Raw genomic sequence first — 18,835 nt, 5'->3', positions numbered from 1 at the left:
AAGGAAGTATTTGAAGGGCTGTCATTCAGCACAGAAACCTGTCCTTCAGTCCACCATGCCCATATTACTAATAAGTATATATCTATACTAATCCTATTTACCAGAACTGGGTCCATAGCCTTCCATGCCTTGGAGATTTGAGAGGTTGTTCACATGCATTTTAAAGTTTGTGGCAGAACCTGCTTTTACCAGCTTCTAAGGCATTCTGCAACCACCCTGTCAATGAAAAAAAAACTTTCCTCAGATCCCCTGTAACCCTCGTACACCTTTACCATCTAGTTTTAGATGTTTCTATTATGGGGTAAAGTTTATACACATCATTGTATCTTCATCCCCAATTTTGTACATCTCTCAGGTTTCTCCTCAATCTCCTCTGCTCCAAGGATAACAAACCCAGTCTATCCAGTCATTCTTTGTAACTGCAACAATCCATCACGGGAAACATCCTGGTAAATCTCCTCTGAACCCTTTGAGGTCAACCACATCCTTCCGTGGATGTAGTGACAAGGCCACACACAATATTCCAACTATGGCCTCATGAAAGTTCTATACAGTTGTATCATAACTTCCATGTAATAAAAAATGAAACAGAAAATAATTATCATATTTAGTTAATGTTGAACTTAAGTATTTATTGACTAATATTAGGGAATCATTGCTTTACCTTCATTTCCTGTAGGACACCACCAGTAACCTGTAAACCTGTCAAATTCTTCCTGTATTACAAAAGTTGCTACTCCTGCAGATTTGGGATCGTCTATTACATTAGGCAAACCTGGAAAGCAGGTGATTGTCTTGGTCAAAACACAATCTCTATACATTTCAATATAAAAGAACATTGTCAATAGCTCAACATGTCTTTCAGTTATAATTCTACAACCATCTGTTGTATATTTTAACCTAGAGCAAATAAGATTGACAACTACCAAACTGAAAGTCACCCACTGCCAGTCACTACAGTTCAAAAAGTAAAACTTTTAAAAGGCATTTTGCAAGTTTAAGTGTTTGGAACATTGTCTGCTATACAATGCTATAAATTTGATTTTACCATAGATTTCCAGGCAGTTGAACCGTATATTGTTCTGAGCACACAGACCAGGTTTATTTCATGACTAATGTAGATTCCAGCAGCTGATTAGTAATATTTACTTTGTGTTAATAGGTAGTTTGTGCTCCATATTACAACTTGATCAATTCCAAACAGACATTCAGTTACAATGATGGATAAAATTCCTCAAGGACTAAGGCATTAGCTAACCTTTTTACCTGATGTGAAAACCAAAAGGTCCACAAGTATGCTTGTAAGACTTGATGGCAATCCTGGTGAAAATGTTTAACTTAAAAACTTAGGCTGAACCACAACAGTTTTTTGTCAGAAGCACGTGATATTAAAAGGCTTCAGAGAAATTCAATTTGCAGAGCCTTACAGGGGCTATACATATAGTTTGGAAACAAGAGAATGGTTAAAAAATGGGTAATTGATGTTGTTGCTGTCAAGTGTACAAAATAAAGTAAAAAGCTTTGTTTGTGTGCCATCCAGGCAGATCATGCTACACACAAGTACATCAAGGTAGCTGAAAGAATGCAGAACATAGTGTTGCAGCTAAAGTGTAGTGCAGGTAAACAAAGTGCAGGGGCTGCAACAAGACAGACTGGGAGATCCAGAGTTCACCTGTAATACATAAGAGAAGTTGTTCAGAAATCTGATAAGAGTGGGATAGAAGTCATCCTCAAGTCTCATAGGACATACAAGCTTTTGTAATTTCTGCCTGGTAGGAGAGGGGAGAAGGGTGAGAGAGGTCCCTGATTATGCTAGCTGTTATACCAAGGCCATTAGACAGAGGCTGAGGGGGGGGGGGGGGGGGGGCAATTTGCGTGATGAATTGGACTGCAATTCACAACTTACTGCAATTTCTTGCAGCCAGGGCAGAGCTGTTGTCATAACAAGGAAATTGGATTCAACAAGGGCAGGTTAGATAAGCAGATGAAGGTCAAAGCACAAGAATATTATGATGGACTTTTTAAAAAAAAATGTAAAAATAGTTTTTGATTGACTTAAAAAAATAGTAAAACAGATTTGCAGGAGGTACACTTAGACATGAATTATCCATATGGATCAACAGGGTCTAAAGACCTCTTTTCTTCTGTAATAAAACTTTAGCTGTAACTGATCACTGTTGAGGACATTTGGTAACATTGATAATACCATTAAACCTAGTTCCATCATCTCTTTCCCATAGCCCTCAGTCTTACAGCTCTTAAAACAGACCTGCAATGGTTGCAGAATAACCATGAACATATCCCATAGAACAATTATCACACGTCAAGCAGGAAACAGGAGAAAACATAACGATATATTTCCTCCAATTTAGAATGCTGCAGAATGTTGCAAAACCAATCCCCAGACATCTTTCCAACATTCATATAGCACTGCAAACTTACTAAGCAATGGTAGATTGTCATACCTTTATGGCAAAATGTCAATCGTTTCTCTTCACCAGTTACAATGTTTGATATCCACAAGTCATTATTATTTATAAATGAAATGAAAGATGGATCTCCTGGACATATCTTGGGATCCATTCGAGGTCCTGAACATTGTGTCTTGATCTCTACTGGCTTCATTGGCGATATCTATAAAAGAGACAGAGCTAGTAAAGAAAGAATACATACCACTCATGATAGCAAAGCATTTTGCTAGCCACAGGTTAGATATAGATAATAAAGAACGAATAACAACTTTACTTAGGAAACGACGCCAAAATATGAAATAATATTTCAGCTTGTCAGAGACAATTTAATGATGCTTTATTATTGCTCCACTCACTCTCTCCTTTTCTCTCCCCAAAGGTACATCACCTTAACCAAACGACATTCCTAATGTTTGACTCTAAGCATTGAATAAGAGCTTATTCAGTTGTTCCTCCCCCAGCTTTAGTTATCTAGCAAAGCAAAGCCATGTTTTTATCTCCACTAAATCTGAGCAACCGTTGCTGACGTAAACAGTTAAGATATAAAGCCTTCCTGCTTGCAAAGGTCAACATCAAAAACTAAATGCTATTTTCCTCAACTTTCAGAGACCAAAATAGTTCATTTGTTCACCACAATACTTGGGAGAACTCGTTTTTAAATTGTCTGACCCTTGCTTAAAAGAAAAACTCTTCACAAACCAGCCGAGACATCACTTGTTAGTAGACTATTCAAACATGGAGGGCATTTCAACTCGACCTAAACCCATCCTCTAGACAGGTCAAGATCTACCTGGTCTAAACACAAAGACACTATGGTTAAGAAATCTCACCAATGTTTCTACTTCCTCAAAAAGCTAAAGGAATGTGACATGTTGCGATTAACCCTAACTGATTATTATCAATGCACCATAAAAAAACATCCTATCTGGATGCATAATGGCTTGAAATGGCAACTGTTCTGCAAGTGATGCGAGAAACTATAAACAATTGTGGACACAGCTCAACACATCATGGAAACCAACCTCCCCTCTATGGACTTTATCTACACTCTCACTACTTCAGTTAAGCAGCAAGCACAAAGACTCCACCCACCCCAGACATTCTTGCCTTTTCACTCTTCCATCAGCTGGGAAGACACAAAAGCCCGAATGCACATACAATCAGGCTCAAGGGCAGCTTCTATCCTGCAGTCATAAAAACTATTAAATGGTTCCCTAACATGTTAAGATGGACTCTTCACTTGACCTTACAATCTACCGCATTATGATCTGGTACAACATTATTTACCAACACTGCACTTTCTTTGTAGCTGTTACACTTTTTTCTGCAATCTGTTATTGTTTTACCTTGTTCTACCTCAGTGCTCTCTGTGAAGACCTGATCTGTAAGAACAGTATGCAAGACAAACTTTTCAGTGCATCTCAGTACATGTGAGAATAATAAAGCAATTCCAATTCCATGAGCCAGGACTTACTTAAGAGGACAGACAATAGGTGCAGGAGCAGGCCATTCAGCCCTTCTAGCCAGCACCGCCATTCACTGTGATCATGGCTGATCATACACAATCAGTACCCTGTTCCTGTCTTCTCCCCATATCCCTTGACCCTGCTATCTATAAGAGCTCTATCTAACTCTCTCTTGAATGCATCCAGAGACTTGGCCTCCACTGCCTTCTGGGGAAGAGCATTCCACATTTCCACCACCCTCTGGGTGAAAAAGTTTTTCCGAATCTCTGTTCTAAATGGCCTACCCCTTATTCTTAAACTGTGGCCTATAGTTCTGGACTCACCCATCAGCAGGAACATGCTTCCTGCCTCCAGTATGTCCAATCCTTTAATAATCTTATATGTTTCAATCAGATCCCCTCTCATCCTTCTAAATTCCAGTGTATACAAGCCCAGTCACTCCAATCTTTCAACATATGACAGTCCCGCCATTCCGGGAATTAACCTTGTGAACCTACGCTGCACTCCCTCAATAACAAGAATGTCCTTCCTCAAATTTGGAGACGAAAACTGCACACAATACTCCAGGTGTGGTCTCACCAGGGCCCTGTACAGCTGCAGAAGGACCTCTTTACTCATATACTCAATTCCTTTTGTTATAAAAGCCAGCATGCCAGTAGGATCTAGCAGGAACTTTTGATTATTATTCCTCTTCCATCACTCAAGAGTCCAATTGTGGGAATCCTATCACTAGCTCAATAGTTAACTGTACTGTTGGTTTGATAATATACAGCACAATTTTCTAAGTTAATTCACGCTTCGCTTTCTTTGTTCTCATTACATACCTAATACACACTTGATATTCAATCATTCATACAGGAGCAACAAAATACAGCAATGTTAATTCTGTAGTTGACACAGTAACTTCAAAACTTTAATACAAGGCACAAAAATAAATTCAACTACAAATTCTACTAATAAGCAGTCAACTACACTACTATGTTAAGTAAGGTACACAGTGTATGCAGATGTAAGAGATCAGACAATCTGATCCAATATTCAATAGCTCCAGTAACCTAGTACTTACATTAAATCCATTTTTCCCACCATCCTTGCAATAAAAAAGACTATTATTAGCTTGGAAGAGGAAAAGTCCACTATCCCTGTGGTAGTCATATGAGGTAATGCCAAATGTTCCAAGGCGCTTCCTTTCACGCAGAAGCTCCTCTTCACGTGAGTACATCCCATGGTGTGGCGTGGCCTGTATAACCACAAAACAAATCAACTCTGCAACAATTCCTTGAATAACATTCCACAATTATAAGATTTACCAATATTAAATTATTCTACTCATAACATTCCCCAAATCAGTCTCGTCATGGTGCAAAGAGACGTGAATAAATTAAAGCAATAGACAGAATGCTGAATACAGCGTAGAGGAGGAAAATGATTTGGAATTTGAAAGCTATCTGCATTTAAATTATATGAACCAAGATATAGCTATTTATACATTAAAGGTAACAGAATGACAATGTGAAGCCACAAGCACAAATCAATCTTGTGAGAATTAAATTATTCCGCCAGGCTGATCTAAAGAGTACTAAATCTAAAGACAATTGGCCTCACAGAATTATTGGATATGACCCAACACTCTCGGGAAACCAAATAGGTGCAATTTTTACAGCCCTACTGAAGGGAAAAAAAAGCTGATTGAAAACATGGCCATTATTCATTCTGTTCTAACCTTTGTGTAAAAGCATACTGATAACCAGAAATCTAGTGAAAAATGTTTAATTTTTTCATCTGACTGCTAATATAAAGTAATTTAACCCCGAAGAAGGGTCTTGGCCGAAAACGTCAACGGTTTATTCATTCCCTTGGATTCTGCCTAACCTACAAAGTCCCTCCAACAATTTGTGCATATTGCTTTGGATTTCCAGCATCTGCAAAATTTTACAAATTAATCCAGCCAGTATTGCCTCAAACAATTAATTGAGAGCCATTAGTAAATAACAGGTTCCCAATTATCTTAACAGTAAAATGCTGAGCAATACAATGATTCCAAGATGAGGGAAATATGACTGAATGTGCAAACTGTTCCAAAGGTCCCACTTGGAGACTGAAATCCAGAAAAAGCATTGAAAAATGTCGTGAATCTATACTGGAAAAGATCATAAAATCGTCCTTTTACATGGTAACCTAAAGTGCACCATGAAATAAGCAATTTATAAATAGATCAAAATCAGGTTTAATATCACTGGCATATGTCACAAAACTTGTTTTGCGGAAGCAGTACAGTGCAATGCATAAAAATATAGAGAATACAAATTATATATAGTTAAAAAATTAAATAAGCAGTGCAAAAAGAGAAAAAAAAAGTGAGGTAGTGTACATGGGTTAATTGCCCATTCAAATATCTGATGGAGGGGAAGAAGCTGCTCCTAAAACACTGAGTATGTCTTCAGGCTTCTGTACCATCTCCTTGATGGCAATAATGAGAAGAGGGCATATCCTGGCAATCCAAGAAATATTGGATAAATTCAAAGAAAGTGATCATCCACTGCAAGAAGAACGAATATATGGTTGTCACAAGGAAGAAATAAATACCAAAATGCAAACTGAAAAGTGAGCAATGAAACAATTAAACAAAATGGAAGATCAACTACTTACAGAGCATAACATCTAACAGTAGTGCTGATGTTGAAATCAGAAGAAAGACTGGGATTGCTGAATGAAAATTCGAGCATTTGAGCAAGATACTAAAGAATAACAATTTCATTGGGTGTGAAACCCATTGCACACTGACATAAGAAAGTGAATACTGGACAATATCAAGGCAAAATGAGGGAAGACTCGAATCTGTAGGTGTATTTTTTGAGAAGAAAGATGAAAATACTGTGGAAGGACAGAGTAACAAATAAGAAAGTGTTTCAAAAAGCTGGAATAAGAGAGCTGATATCATCAATCAAGAAATGGCAGCTCAAATTTCTGGGACAGAAACTGAAGAAAGAAGCTCAACCATCTTGCAGTGACAGGAAAAACTGATGGAAGAAAAAGTTGTGGTCAACGTCTCATGACATTCATGGGTTACATTAAGGGAGAGGCAAAGGTTTTGGAGAGCTTATTAGAACATCTCAAAGATAGATGGAAGACCATGATCACCCATGTCATGACACAGCACATGATGATACATCATGCACAAAGTCCTAAGTTTATGATTTACTGTACTAAACAAGTAATATCTACTGCACTGGATGATAAAGTTTAACAGTTTGTGAGACGTGGAATATGTCGAGATTATAATATTATTCTTAGATATTTATGATCCTAGTTTTTTTGAACATGGTTTGATAGTATTCCCTATAGTATTACTACTATTGCAAATCTGCTCTTCACACTTTAACAATTTCTATACAGCCAATCCTTACAGCAACAATGTCCAAGTATGTTTATAGTGAACTATTAAAAAAAAAGGAAATACAAGAAATATGCTAATCACTCCAATGACTAGGAAACAGATTAGGTCATGGATTTATGAGCAGATCCTTTGTCAGCACTTCTTCAGGTGCTGGAGGTGGTTTGAGGACTTGTGTATTTCAAATGCTGAATGTGTATGGCTATTTATGACTTGCTGTACAGGTGAATTAAAAGGCAATATATGCAAAGAAAAGCATTAGTTTCACACCCATGGTAAGAATATTACCACTCAACTCATTTTAATCACAGATGTACTGTGATGGCAAAATGTGCCAGTTGTAAAATACACAGCAGTTACTTGGCAAAGTTACTCTGACAGCAACTCCTGAACCAACAGCTTCTATCAGCTGGGGAGGAAAAGGACGCAGGTACATTGGGAGATAGCATCACCTGCAATTTTCCTTAAAGTCGTACTCAATCCTTACTCAGAAATTATTAGCATCCCTTGACTATTTCTGGATCTAAATCCTGAATCTCCCTATTCAAAGGTAGCTGAATAAAATTAAGATAGGCAAAAGCATTTTTATTGTCTTTAGGAGTCAAAAAGACATTAATATATGTATCATGTTACCACACACCAGTCAGGAATACATTGTCAAAGATTAAATATTGTGTCCATGGAAAATTTAATTAATGACTGGCAATTTAAAATAACAAAGATAAAAAAAAAACGACTAGACAACATAAATAAGGAACTAGGCTTATCATGCTTTAATTGCTGCTTACCCTGCCTTGTTCAGCTAATGTTTAAGAACACAGTGCGAAGTTACATATAGCATATGAGGGTATCAAAGCTTGTCAGCCAAAAGCGATTTGTTTCAGAAACTGTCTAAATAATTTAAACAACACAAGCAAAAGAAAACACAGGTAATTTTCTCTTAGTAAATGGTTATCAACGTCATAGAGCAGCACAGTCATGTAGCAGTTAGTGTAATGCTATTACATTGGGTTCAGTTCCAACTGTTGCCTGTAAGTAGTCTGTACACTCTCCCCATGATAGCACAAGTTTCCCCTGGGTGCTCTGGTTTCAAAGTTCAAAATAAATTTTTTATCAAAGTACGTGTATGTCACCATATACAACCCTACATTTATTTTCTTGTGGAAGAAACACGTAAGAAGCAATGAAGGACAACATCCCACAGGGTGGGCAACAACCAATGTGCAATAAAAAACAATCCGTCCAAATACAAAAATAAAGTGGAAAAAAAGTAATAATAAATAAGCAATAAATATTGAAGAGACCTTGAAAGTGAGCCCAGTTCAGTGCTGGGCAAGTGAAGTTATCCCTTCTGATTCAAGAACCTGATGGTTGAGGGGTAATAACTTTTGCTGAACCTGGTGGTATAAGCTCCTGCACCTTCTTTCTGATGTCAGCAACGGGAAGAGAGCATGGCCTGGATGGTGGGGTCCTTAATGATGGATGTTGCTTTGCTGTGACAGCGCTCAGTGTAGAAGTAACACACACAAAATGCTAGTGGAATGCAGCAGGTCAGGCAGCATCTATAGGGAGAAGTGCTGTAGACGTTTTGGGCTGAGACCCTTCGTCAGGACATAAGTATAAGCGAGTATAGCAGGAGGCTAAGCACACAGCTTTATGGTGCACCTATCAGTTTGCAGTCTGGAGTTTGCAAGCAAGGAAATCAAGGACACAATTGCACAAGGAGGTATTGAGGCCAAGGACTTAACTCCTATTGAATAGTTTTGACTGCTTAGAATGAGGGTTTCCTCCCGCATTGCAAGGACGTACGTGCAATTAGGTTAATTGGTCACATGGGCATAATTGGGTATCCACGAGCTTGTTTGGCCAGAAGGCCTTCTTACCATGCTTTAAGATTCTAAATCTAAAATTACTCAGTCTTGTTTCTAGTGGCAATCTATACATCTGACAGGAGAATGAAAGATGTAATCAAAACATTGTCAAGAAATCCCTTCTCCACAGAGTGCAGTTTCAAAAATTCCTTTTGAAATTATTCCATGTCTGGTTTCCATTCGTGTTCATTTGCTGCATAATTGCAGTTTCCTATCTATTCTGTTGTGATTATAAAATTAGGACCAATTATTGAAATAAAGTACAGGGTTGACTCACAAATGAAGTTTCAACAGTATCAAGTAATGAATATACTGCCATGACAATAGATTTAATTCATATTTCAAAAGGAACAAAGGTTAAGTTGATGCAAAATTGGTAAAGGAGTGGTGGTGAATGTCTGTTTTACAGACTGAAGTATCATGCAGCAGTGTTCCATGAGCCAGTGATGCAAAAAAAGCTGAAGATGACAACAATAAACAACCTTAAAATCTGCGGAACTCAGAATAATTTGGTGAATTGGCAATATTTACAGCATGTGGACTTTAACAAAAGTGTGAAATGATGCATTTGGAGTGAAGCAATACAAAGCAAATATGAATGTTAAATACAATTCAGTAACAAAGGAGGGGATTACTACATGTGGAGTTAATTCTTTGAATGTGACAGATTAAGGCGAGTCAACTGTTAGAAAGGTAATTGGGAAATATGACTTTAATCAAAGAACGTCATCAGCATTCTCTTGAAGTCAAGCAGGAATTTTCACAATTTTTTTGATTCAAATGGATCAAGTGGGTGAGCAGTTTGTTCCTTTACATCTGGGATTTTCATGCACAACAGTCTGTAGAGTTTACAGAGAAAGCTGTGATAAATTAAAGACACCCAGTAAGTGGCAGTTCTGAGGGCAAAAATGCCTTGTTAATGAGAGAGGTTAGAGGAGAATCGCCAGACAAGCTGACAAGAAAGCAACAGTAACTCATAACCATGGCAGTACAACAGTGGTGTGCAGACGAACATCTCTAAACACATGTTGAACCTTGAAGTGGATGGACTATATCAGCATGAGACAATGAACATATCTTTTGTATCTAATAAACTGGCTACTGAATGTACAACAGAGTGAGAGGAGCTTCCTCAAATTGGTTATTACCTCTCTGAGATAATCTTGCTCTTGGTCACTGACTCTCAGGGTCTGATGTTGGTACTGTATCATTTAAAAAAAATCACTAATTAAGTTTGCTCAAGCGACATATCTTAGAAGGTTATCTCAAAATTCAAAGTCAATTTATTATTAAAGTACATTTATGTCACCACATACAACCCTGAGATTTATTTCATCTCAGATACAATGCTGATCTATTCTGAATAAATATACCAATTTTAAACCATGTCAACATTTTTCTCACCCAAGATTCACTTAAAAATAGACAGAAATACAAACAGAATGATTAAGTACCAGGACCAGACTATTCACTGCAACAGAGATAAGCCATGCACATGATGCAAGAGTTTTTAAATTTATAAACACAGTAATACTTGTTTTGCTTGAACATGGAGGTGGTGATGAAGATAATGTATATAGTTGTGAACAGTATTTAAGATGCTACATGGGAAGTGTCACGAGTAAGGCAGGGGTCACCAACCTTTTCTGCACTGCAGACCAGTTTAATATTGACAAAGTTCTTGCAGACCGGCCGAATGGAGTGGGGTGGGGGGGGGGGGGTGGGCGGCGGGGGTGTTAATCATGACCAGAATATAGGACCTATATTATAGGTGATGTCAATTATAAGTCACTTATAAGTGGCTAATACACTCAATTTCGTTTCTAACAGGGTTTATCTAACAAATTTAATATTAAACACACAGCGCATCTTTCCCTCGCATGAATATAGTGATAAGTCAATTATAACTCACATAATAGCATCATAACATTTTAAATAACATTTGGATATTTAACACACAATGCATATTTTCCCCGTATGAACATATAAAATCATTGCAACACACCAGTGAGAGGTCAAGGAGGTCCCCGTACCAGGGCCGCAGTGGCTGTAGTCTGGAGAGAGCAACTGACCGAGTGAGGAGTGCAACAGGGCGCATGCCCATCACCCTACCCCACCCTCCCCGTAGGTAGGCAAGATCTATCGGCTGACAAAAGTTTGGATCGAGGGATGACTTTCAGCAGATCGCAGCGAGGTAGCTGCTCTGCTACTTACGAAACCCTGAGCCCGAATTAGGTCGTCTGCAAATATTTTAGCACCAGATTCCCCATGAACATTTGGTGTGCTAAACAGGTTTGGAGGCAGTGCCCATCTGTCTGCGCTCCAGGCCAGTAGCAACTGCACTTCTCGTCAGCCGCATGAAGCGGCCCGTTACCAGAGGCCAACCAACCAACCATCCCTGGCGCTAGGATATCGCTGCGTTTAGGCGACTGATGACCTCGCATGCGTGCAAGTTCAACAGTGGACATGACAGGGAATGAGGAAAGGTGGAGCTGACTCATATCATTTCATATCACCAAATCATATCATTTTCTCGCGGCTCAGTGGTTGGGGACCACTGGAGTAAGGTATAAAGAAAAAATATAGCTACTTCAACTTAGAATCTGTGCAACACAGTAACAGACATTACCTCCTTTCAGTTGAGGTAGAGACTTTAACAAGAACATCTAAACAAGTTTTCCGAACAGCCACGCTCACCCCATCTTCCTGCTGCCTTAATAATAGTAAACTGCTGGCTCTCTCCATCAAGTACATCTTGCTCTTATCCATTACGCCATGAGCCTCTGCATCCAACACATCATCATCTACAACTTCTGCCATCTCCAAAAGGATCCTACCACCAACCATATGTTTACCCTCTCCCCTCCACTTTCCGTAGAGATCGCTCCCTCCATCATTCCCAAAGTGCTACACCTGCCCATTCACCTCCATTCAGGGCCCCAAACAGTCCTTGCAGGTGCAACAACACCTCCCCTATGAATCTGCTGGGGTTGTCTGTTGTGTCCAGTGCTCCCGATGCAGCCTCCTCTACATTGGTGAGACCCATCGTAAATTGAAGGACTGCCTCGTTGAGCTCCTCCACTCCATCTGCCAAAAGCAGAACTTCCCAGTGGCCAAACATTTTAATTCCCATCCCAGTTCCAACATTCAGTCCATGGTCTCCTCTTGTGCCACAATTATGCCAACCTCAGGGTGGAGGAGCAATGCCTCCAACTTGATGGCATGAATATTGATTTCTCCTTCTGATAAAATTTTTTCCATTCTTTCTTCTACTTTGCATTCTGGCCTCCTCTTCTCACCTGGGTCTCCTTCTTCCCTTTCTCCCATGGTCCACTCTCCTCTCCCATCAGATTCTTTCCTCTCTAGCCCTTTATCTTTCCTACCCACCTGGCTTCACCTATCACCTTCTACCTATCCTCCTTCCTCTCCTCCCATTTTCTTATTCCGGTGTCTTCCCCTTTTCTTTCTAGTCCTGAAGGAGGTCTAGGCCTGAAACATTGACTGTTTATTCATTTCCATAGATGGTTCCTGACCTGCTGATTTCCTCCAGCATTTTCTAAGTGTTGCTTTGGGTGTCCAGCACCTGCAGCCTTTTGAGTTTAAAACAAGTTTCAATCCTTTTGAGAAAAAAGGCTTCTCATTTCATATTACTCTAGACATCATACAACTCCATGCTCTTGCATCTAGTTCTATTTCATAATAAACAGTAAAAGCAAGGAAGATCACTATGCAACTAATGTTTCCCCATACAATCTTCCCTCCTATTGCCATAGACTGGCAACATTACATCACATGAACAGTGGTAAATTGCTGCCCTAGCACTCTGTGACGCTCTGCATTAAAGGTTTAAAATGGTCACAAGGATGGCCCTTCAGTCCCCCAAATAAGGGCCAATTGTCAACCAACCTGTTTCAGTAACACTATTTTATTCTCTGTACACTCCCATTGATTCCCTCAGATTCTACCTCACTTACACACAAAGAGCAATAAGTACTGGCCAATTAATCAACTCTCTTTGGGATATAGGTGGAAATTGGAGGACCTGGAAGAAATCCATGCCATAACAGGGAAAATGTGCAAAATCCAACACTCAGGACCCAGGGTCAGAAGTGAACCACAATCACTGAAACAGTGAGGCAGCAAATCTACTAGCAATACCACTAAGGCACACAATGTCATCAAGCCAGAAAGCTTTCACTGAATAAAAGACTCACCTGAAAATGATCTAGCATTTGTTTCCAAGACAGCAGCAATAAGGCATCCTTCCGGACCTTTTTTGGGATTTCAGAATACAAAAGAGAGTTCTCTCTACTCCCATAAGGCATCCCTATATATACATATATATATATAAATTAAAAAAAAAAGCAATTTGCATCGTTAATGGACAAAAATATGACAATTAAGTTGACCAGCTGATGACTGAAACAAACGTTTGTAGTAACATTTTTGGCAGGATCTCAGCAGTGTGCTGTTAATGCCCAGCAACTGTTTCATTAGCACACTGGTTCAGTACCAAAAAAGTACAAAAAATCTAAAGGAAATTAAATAAATTTAATTTTGACCAATACAAGTGAACATCACCTTAGCCTTCTCTAGTCCAAGAACAATTCCTGTCTCTCCTAACCTGGTTCTATAGTAAGTGACCATGTGAAGTGCACTTGCTCTTTCAATTGCTTTTATCATATTTCCTACATTCAAAGTTGGTTTTAACTTAACTCAGCTGGTTTTTGATCACTCCAGTACAGGCAGGCACGATGGCTTAATGATCACTCAAACTGTGATTTTTCACTATAATGCCACCATGGGCTGTGTCTTTGACTTATGAAACTATTTTCCACTACACTCTGCAAACTGGAACATATGTAATAAAATTCACATTCTGCACTTCATCCAGACTTTGCAATTTATGACATTTCCGTTGAAATTTTTCCAGCTGCACTACTCTCTCATATACTGTATCAAGGAACAACTTTAAATACATTTCCAACATTTTTGGAGCAGAATAATTCAGAAAATTTCAATATGCTGGACAAATACATTCTACTACCCTATGTATATGTGACAATTCAGTCAGCCAACTGACTCCAAATAGATACACAATGGTTTTAAATTACGGACAATTTTCTTCCCAATTTACCCCAGGAAAATTAAACCACAGAAAACTACAATGCTCCTACTATGTTATAATCAGAAGGAGATCTGCATCCCATCACTTTATCCACTGGAAGGTCAACAATAACCTAAAACTGGCTGCATCATGATTTCCTGCAGCTTGAGTCTTTTCTTGATGTGTGGTTTAACATTCTGATATTATCTAATACTTACCCAAGTAATACACACGATGGGAATGATGCCCAGATTTATCATTTTTTGGAATGAACTGGAAATCATGAGGTGCTTTGTTAATGACAATGCCAGGGTACTTCCTGCTGCTGTGGATAATCTCTCTGAGTCCATCCCAAGTGTGCTTCTCAACGTAGAACGGTGAGGATTCATCTTCCATATCTTCTGCTACTGTGTTTTCGGACAGTGTTTCTACTGTGGCCATCTCCTCAACTGTTGCTACACAGCTGAATCAATTCAATGTCACAAATGAAAACAAAAAGTCTATAATTGCACAGTGTAAAAATGTACATTAGTATATAGACATTTTCATTGCTTGATACATCAGAAAATTTTTATTAAACATTTAATTTACAGAATTAAAAGAATAAAATTCAAGTGTTCATACTGAATAATTTTAAACTACAAAGGCACTCTTGTTCAACTGATGTCCTACAAGTGTTATAAATGCAGTACACTCCATTCAGAAATAGTCTCTAAGAGTCCGTAGATCAAGCTCCATCTTGTAAGTCCAATTGTGAGAGATAACTATATGGCAGACTATCATCTTGATGAATGAAACAGAGATTAGAGAGCATTGATCAAGAAGGGATTCAGATCATTTTTATTAGCTGGAAACATTTGTGATTTATTAGAAATCATAAATGTATTATTGTCTGTAATAAATCTAACAATGGGAATAGAAATCCAACACTTACAAAACTAGGGATAAGCAAGAGATTAAAAAAAAATCAGTGAAACAATGAATGAATTTGCAAATGTGTTTTACAACCTGAGGACATCCCAAAGCGCTTGACAGCCAAGTACTTTTGATGCGCAGTCACTGATGTAATGCAGGAAATGTGGCATAAATGGGTCATAGTGATTATGTTTTTTAATGGTACTGAAAAGGGATTAAATATTGGCCAGGACTTCAAGAATTTCCTCTTACTTGAATAGTGCCATAGGATCTCAACATTTATCTCAAAGACCAGGCCTCAGTTAAATATGGCACCTGACAATACAGTAATGCCACAATACTGCATCAATCAGCAGCACTAAACCTTGGAAAGGGACTTGGACATACAACCCTTCGATTCAGGCTGACATCCATGTGCACCCTATTTTCAAAAGATAAAAACAAAAAGACACACTCATGCATGGTCATTCTACACCAGGATTATAAGTGGAATTTAGCTATATTTCTGCTCTAGCACACGTGACATGAGTGAAAATTTTCTTTTGTATGTTTACTACATTTAGACACCTTATAATTTATTTAAACCAGTAAGGTATTGAAATTGTAAATACTATACAAATTAAAAATGATCTTTTCACATAAATTTACAGAGCGAATATTCTGAGCAAAATCTTAAATCTTGGATCATTAACAATTACAGAGAAAACAAATCTAAGTAATGAGAAATTTCTCTTATCTCCTTATTTTAGCCTTTTATAAAAAAAATATTTACCATATAAAATTATTGTTCTTAGTGCCAGGACCAAGTTCCTCACTGTGTTGCCATCTAGTAAATAAGGCGAGTGTGCAACTTTCGTTTGATGTACTGAAACCACGTTGACAATCAGCTGTTCGATGTTTCTTTCAGTTTCTCAGCAGATGATTATCAGGGAGATTTTAAGTACAGGAAATCTTCATATAAGCACTTCCCTATAAAGTCAGCAATTTAAATAAATAGTTACAGCCAAGGAACCTCCAGCTCTCAGCACTTTAAAAATCTGAAGCACTGTACTTAAAGACTACATCAACTATAAATTAAGTAACTGTGTGGGAATGTGCTCACTTCTTCCATTTTCATTTTGTACATGTAACCACAAAACAAAATCAGAACACCTCCTGGAAACAATCACGTCTCCTACTCATCTTACAACCGAACATCATCAATCCTATCTATAAAGCAGAATCTCTTCTTCCTTTCCAATTCTCTTCCTGTTTCTGAAGGCAGTGGTTTACACTATCTTAACATTTCTATAAGTACTGGAAACCATCAGATACCTTATCCAAATGAACACCAGCTCAAAAACCAGGAGAGTGAATAGCTGTTCACCTTATGTGGCATTGTTCAAAGAACTTTGGAATCTAGCACCAGGACTGTGATGTTTCAGTTGCTGACCTGATCCGTCTATTTAAGAATAATTCTTCATCTGATTTTATAATACAGCTGCATAGGTACTATCTATGGAATTCAATTTACATTAGTTTTATATTCATGAATGCATTAATAGATCAACACTTCCAAGAAGGAAGAATACTGTATACATCAGAATATAATGAATTTCTCTCAGAACTAAAACAATTTAGAATACAAAAATGAGAACAATTACTACTCAAGCCTATACACTTCAGTAAGAATTGCTGAACCACAAACAGGAGTAAGAACAGATAACCCTGAATTGCTGATGCTAATGGTTGTGGTCCCACTGCTACACCTACTCAACTCAACTAACACAGCACAGACCAACAATTAATCAGTCCCAAGATAATCGATGTAATTATACACTTGAACACACACTATACTAACAACGTATAAAAACACTATATAGGGCGCCATGGTAGAGTAGTAGTTAGCATGATGTCATTATAGCTCAGGGCATTCCTGAGTTCAATTCTGGTGTCATCTGTAATGAGTCTATCCATCCGCTCCGTGGAATGCTTGGGTTTTCCCTGTTGCTTTGGTTTCCATCCACAGTCCAAAGATGTAACAAATAGGTGAAAGGGTCATTGTAAATTGTACTTTAATTAGGTTGAAGTTAATCAGGTTTGTCGGGGATCACCCTGAAGGGCCAGAATGGCCTAAGCCTTGTGGTATCGCTAAATAAATAAAATAAACACTATACAAAATAGAATACTTTCTTTGGGGAAAAATAACATTTCCTGGTCATAATCAGAATACTTACATCCTACAAATTTTAGGAATAACATTTACTATCAGAGCAAATCCAAATGATTTGAATAAAAGCAGCACTTAATTTTGTGTTGTATATTGGTATCGAGGTAAAGTGGTACAATGCTGCTCTCCAATTATCATATTAGGACAGGCCACAGTCCCAGGTTTGGGCCATTGCATATTGTAATTTCAGTGCAAGGTGAAACCACATCGCAGTCAGTCAAAATCTGAATGCATCTTGCATAAATCTAAATGCTGATCACACACAGTTAGGAATAATTCTTAAAGAGCATCAGCAATAAGGAAACGAGAGCCGCAAAAGAAAAGCAAAGAATAGTTCAACAAGATGTTGGCCCATGTCAGGAATAATAATTATTGTAATAAGATTAGCGATGCATGAACCTTCTAAGAGAAGAAACCTTTATTACTGGTAAATACTTTCAAAACATTACAACAGTGGCAACACTTTATTGGCTGCAAAACAATTTGGGATATCTGGTCATAAAAGACAAAAGAAGTGCAGATCTGAATTCCTCTCCTGTTTTCAACAAAGTCTGTGCTAAAATGACAAATTTGTGCTAAAATTGTTTGAAACAAGTAACATTGAATTAAGAGTAAACCGCATTCCTTCCAAAATAAAACAAGAAATAACAGTAGGTGAGTCAATCCCACATTCCTGCTCTACCATACATGATTCTGACGGACCTTTCTCTTTGCTGACCACTGACTGTCGTTAAGACTGAATAGACTCGGGGAGTGCACTGCACTACATTCTTCGGTAAACAATTTACAGAGATTCACAAGTTCTTATTTTGAAGCTGTAATCCAGTCAGAGAAAGTATTTTCCACCACATTCATCCTGTCACATCCCAGTTATTGATGTTTCATTGAGATTACCTCTCATTTTCCTAAATTAAAAAAAAAGTGGATGCAGTCTATTTCACCTTCTCTGAGGACTGCTCCCCCACTTCTAGATCCAATCTGGTGACTTTTGTTGCAGTCTATCACAAGTACATTCATTCTGGGTGGGAGACCAGAACTGTATCTGACCAATCCCCTACTGTATATAGTTCCATTCCATATACTCAAATCCTCTTGAATAAACACCACAGTAAATGCCTTCCAAATCTTGCTGTACTTGCAAATTAACATTCATTGATTTGTTTACAAAGAAACTTAGGTTTCTCTGACCTATAACACATTTCAGTCTCTCACCATTAACAAACTACTGGCTTTTTTCTCAACAATCATGATTGATAAGTTTTCCACATCTTCAACCTTTTTCTTGGACATATCACAACTCAAGCTTCTGTGCAATCTTCTTACAAGCCATGCTGCCATCCAGAATTGCACATTCAATGAAGCTGAATTTATTACACTTGATATCCTCATACAAATCATTGAC

General features: G+C 38.1%; 1 protein-coding gene across 6 annotated transcripts in view; it reads right to left on the bottom strand.

Annotated features, from left to right (window-relative positions):
* The window catches only part of dpp9 (dipeptidyl-peptidase 9), a 95,810-nt gene that overhangs the window by 48,965 nt on the left and 28,010 nt on the right, over nucleotides 1–18,835 (bottom strand). For 2 of the 6 annotated variants that reach the window (XM_059991653.1, XM_059991652.1), the window contains 7 exons: nucleotides 15,997–16,193; nucleotides 14,528–14,772; nucleotides 13,417–13,529; nucleotides 10,351–10,404; nucleotides 5,004–5,177; nucleotides 2,466–2,634; nucleotides 665–775 (listed from right to left, as the gene is read on the bottom strand). In XM_059991653.1, coding sequence (XP_059847636.1) covers nucleotides 665–775; nucleotides 2,466–2,634; nucleotides 5,004–5,177; nucleotides 10,351–10,404; nucleotides 13,417–13,529; nucleotides 14,528–14,750 — 844 coding nt within the window. In that variant the 5' untranslated portion in view covers nucleotides 14,751–14,772; nucleotides 15,997–16,193. Of the gene's footprint in view, nucleotides 1–664; nucleotides 776–2,465; nucleotides 2,635–5,003; nucleotides 5,178–10,350; nucleotides 10,405–13,416; nucleotides 13,530–14,527; nucleotides 14,810–15,996; nucleotides 16,194–18,835 lie in introns of all 6 variants that reach the window. The other 4 variants (XM_059991650.1, XM_059991649.1, XM_059991654.1 and 1 more) reach the window with 3 other exon arrangements.

This window comes from Hypanus sabinus, chromosome 16 (genome assembly GCF_030144855.1).
Source record: "Hypanus sabinus isolate sHypSab1 chromosome 16, sHypSab1.hap1, whole genome shotgun sequence".
NCBI classification, from domain to species: domain Eukaryota; kingdom Metazoa; phylum Chordata; class Chondrichthyes; order Myliobatiformes; family Dasyatidae; genus Hypanus; species Hypanus sabinus.
The sequence above is the reverse complement of the archived record's forward strand: the minus strand, read 5'-3'. Positions and strand labels throughout refer to the sequence as shown.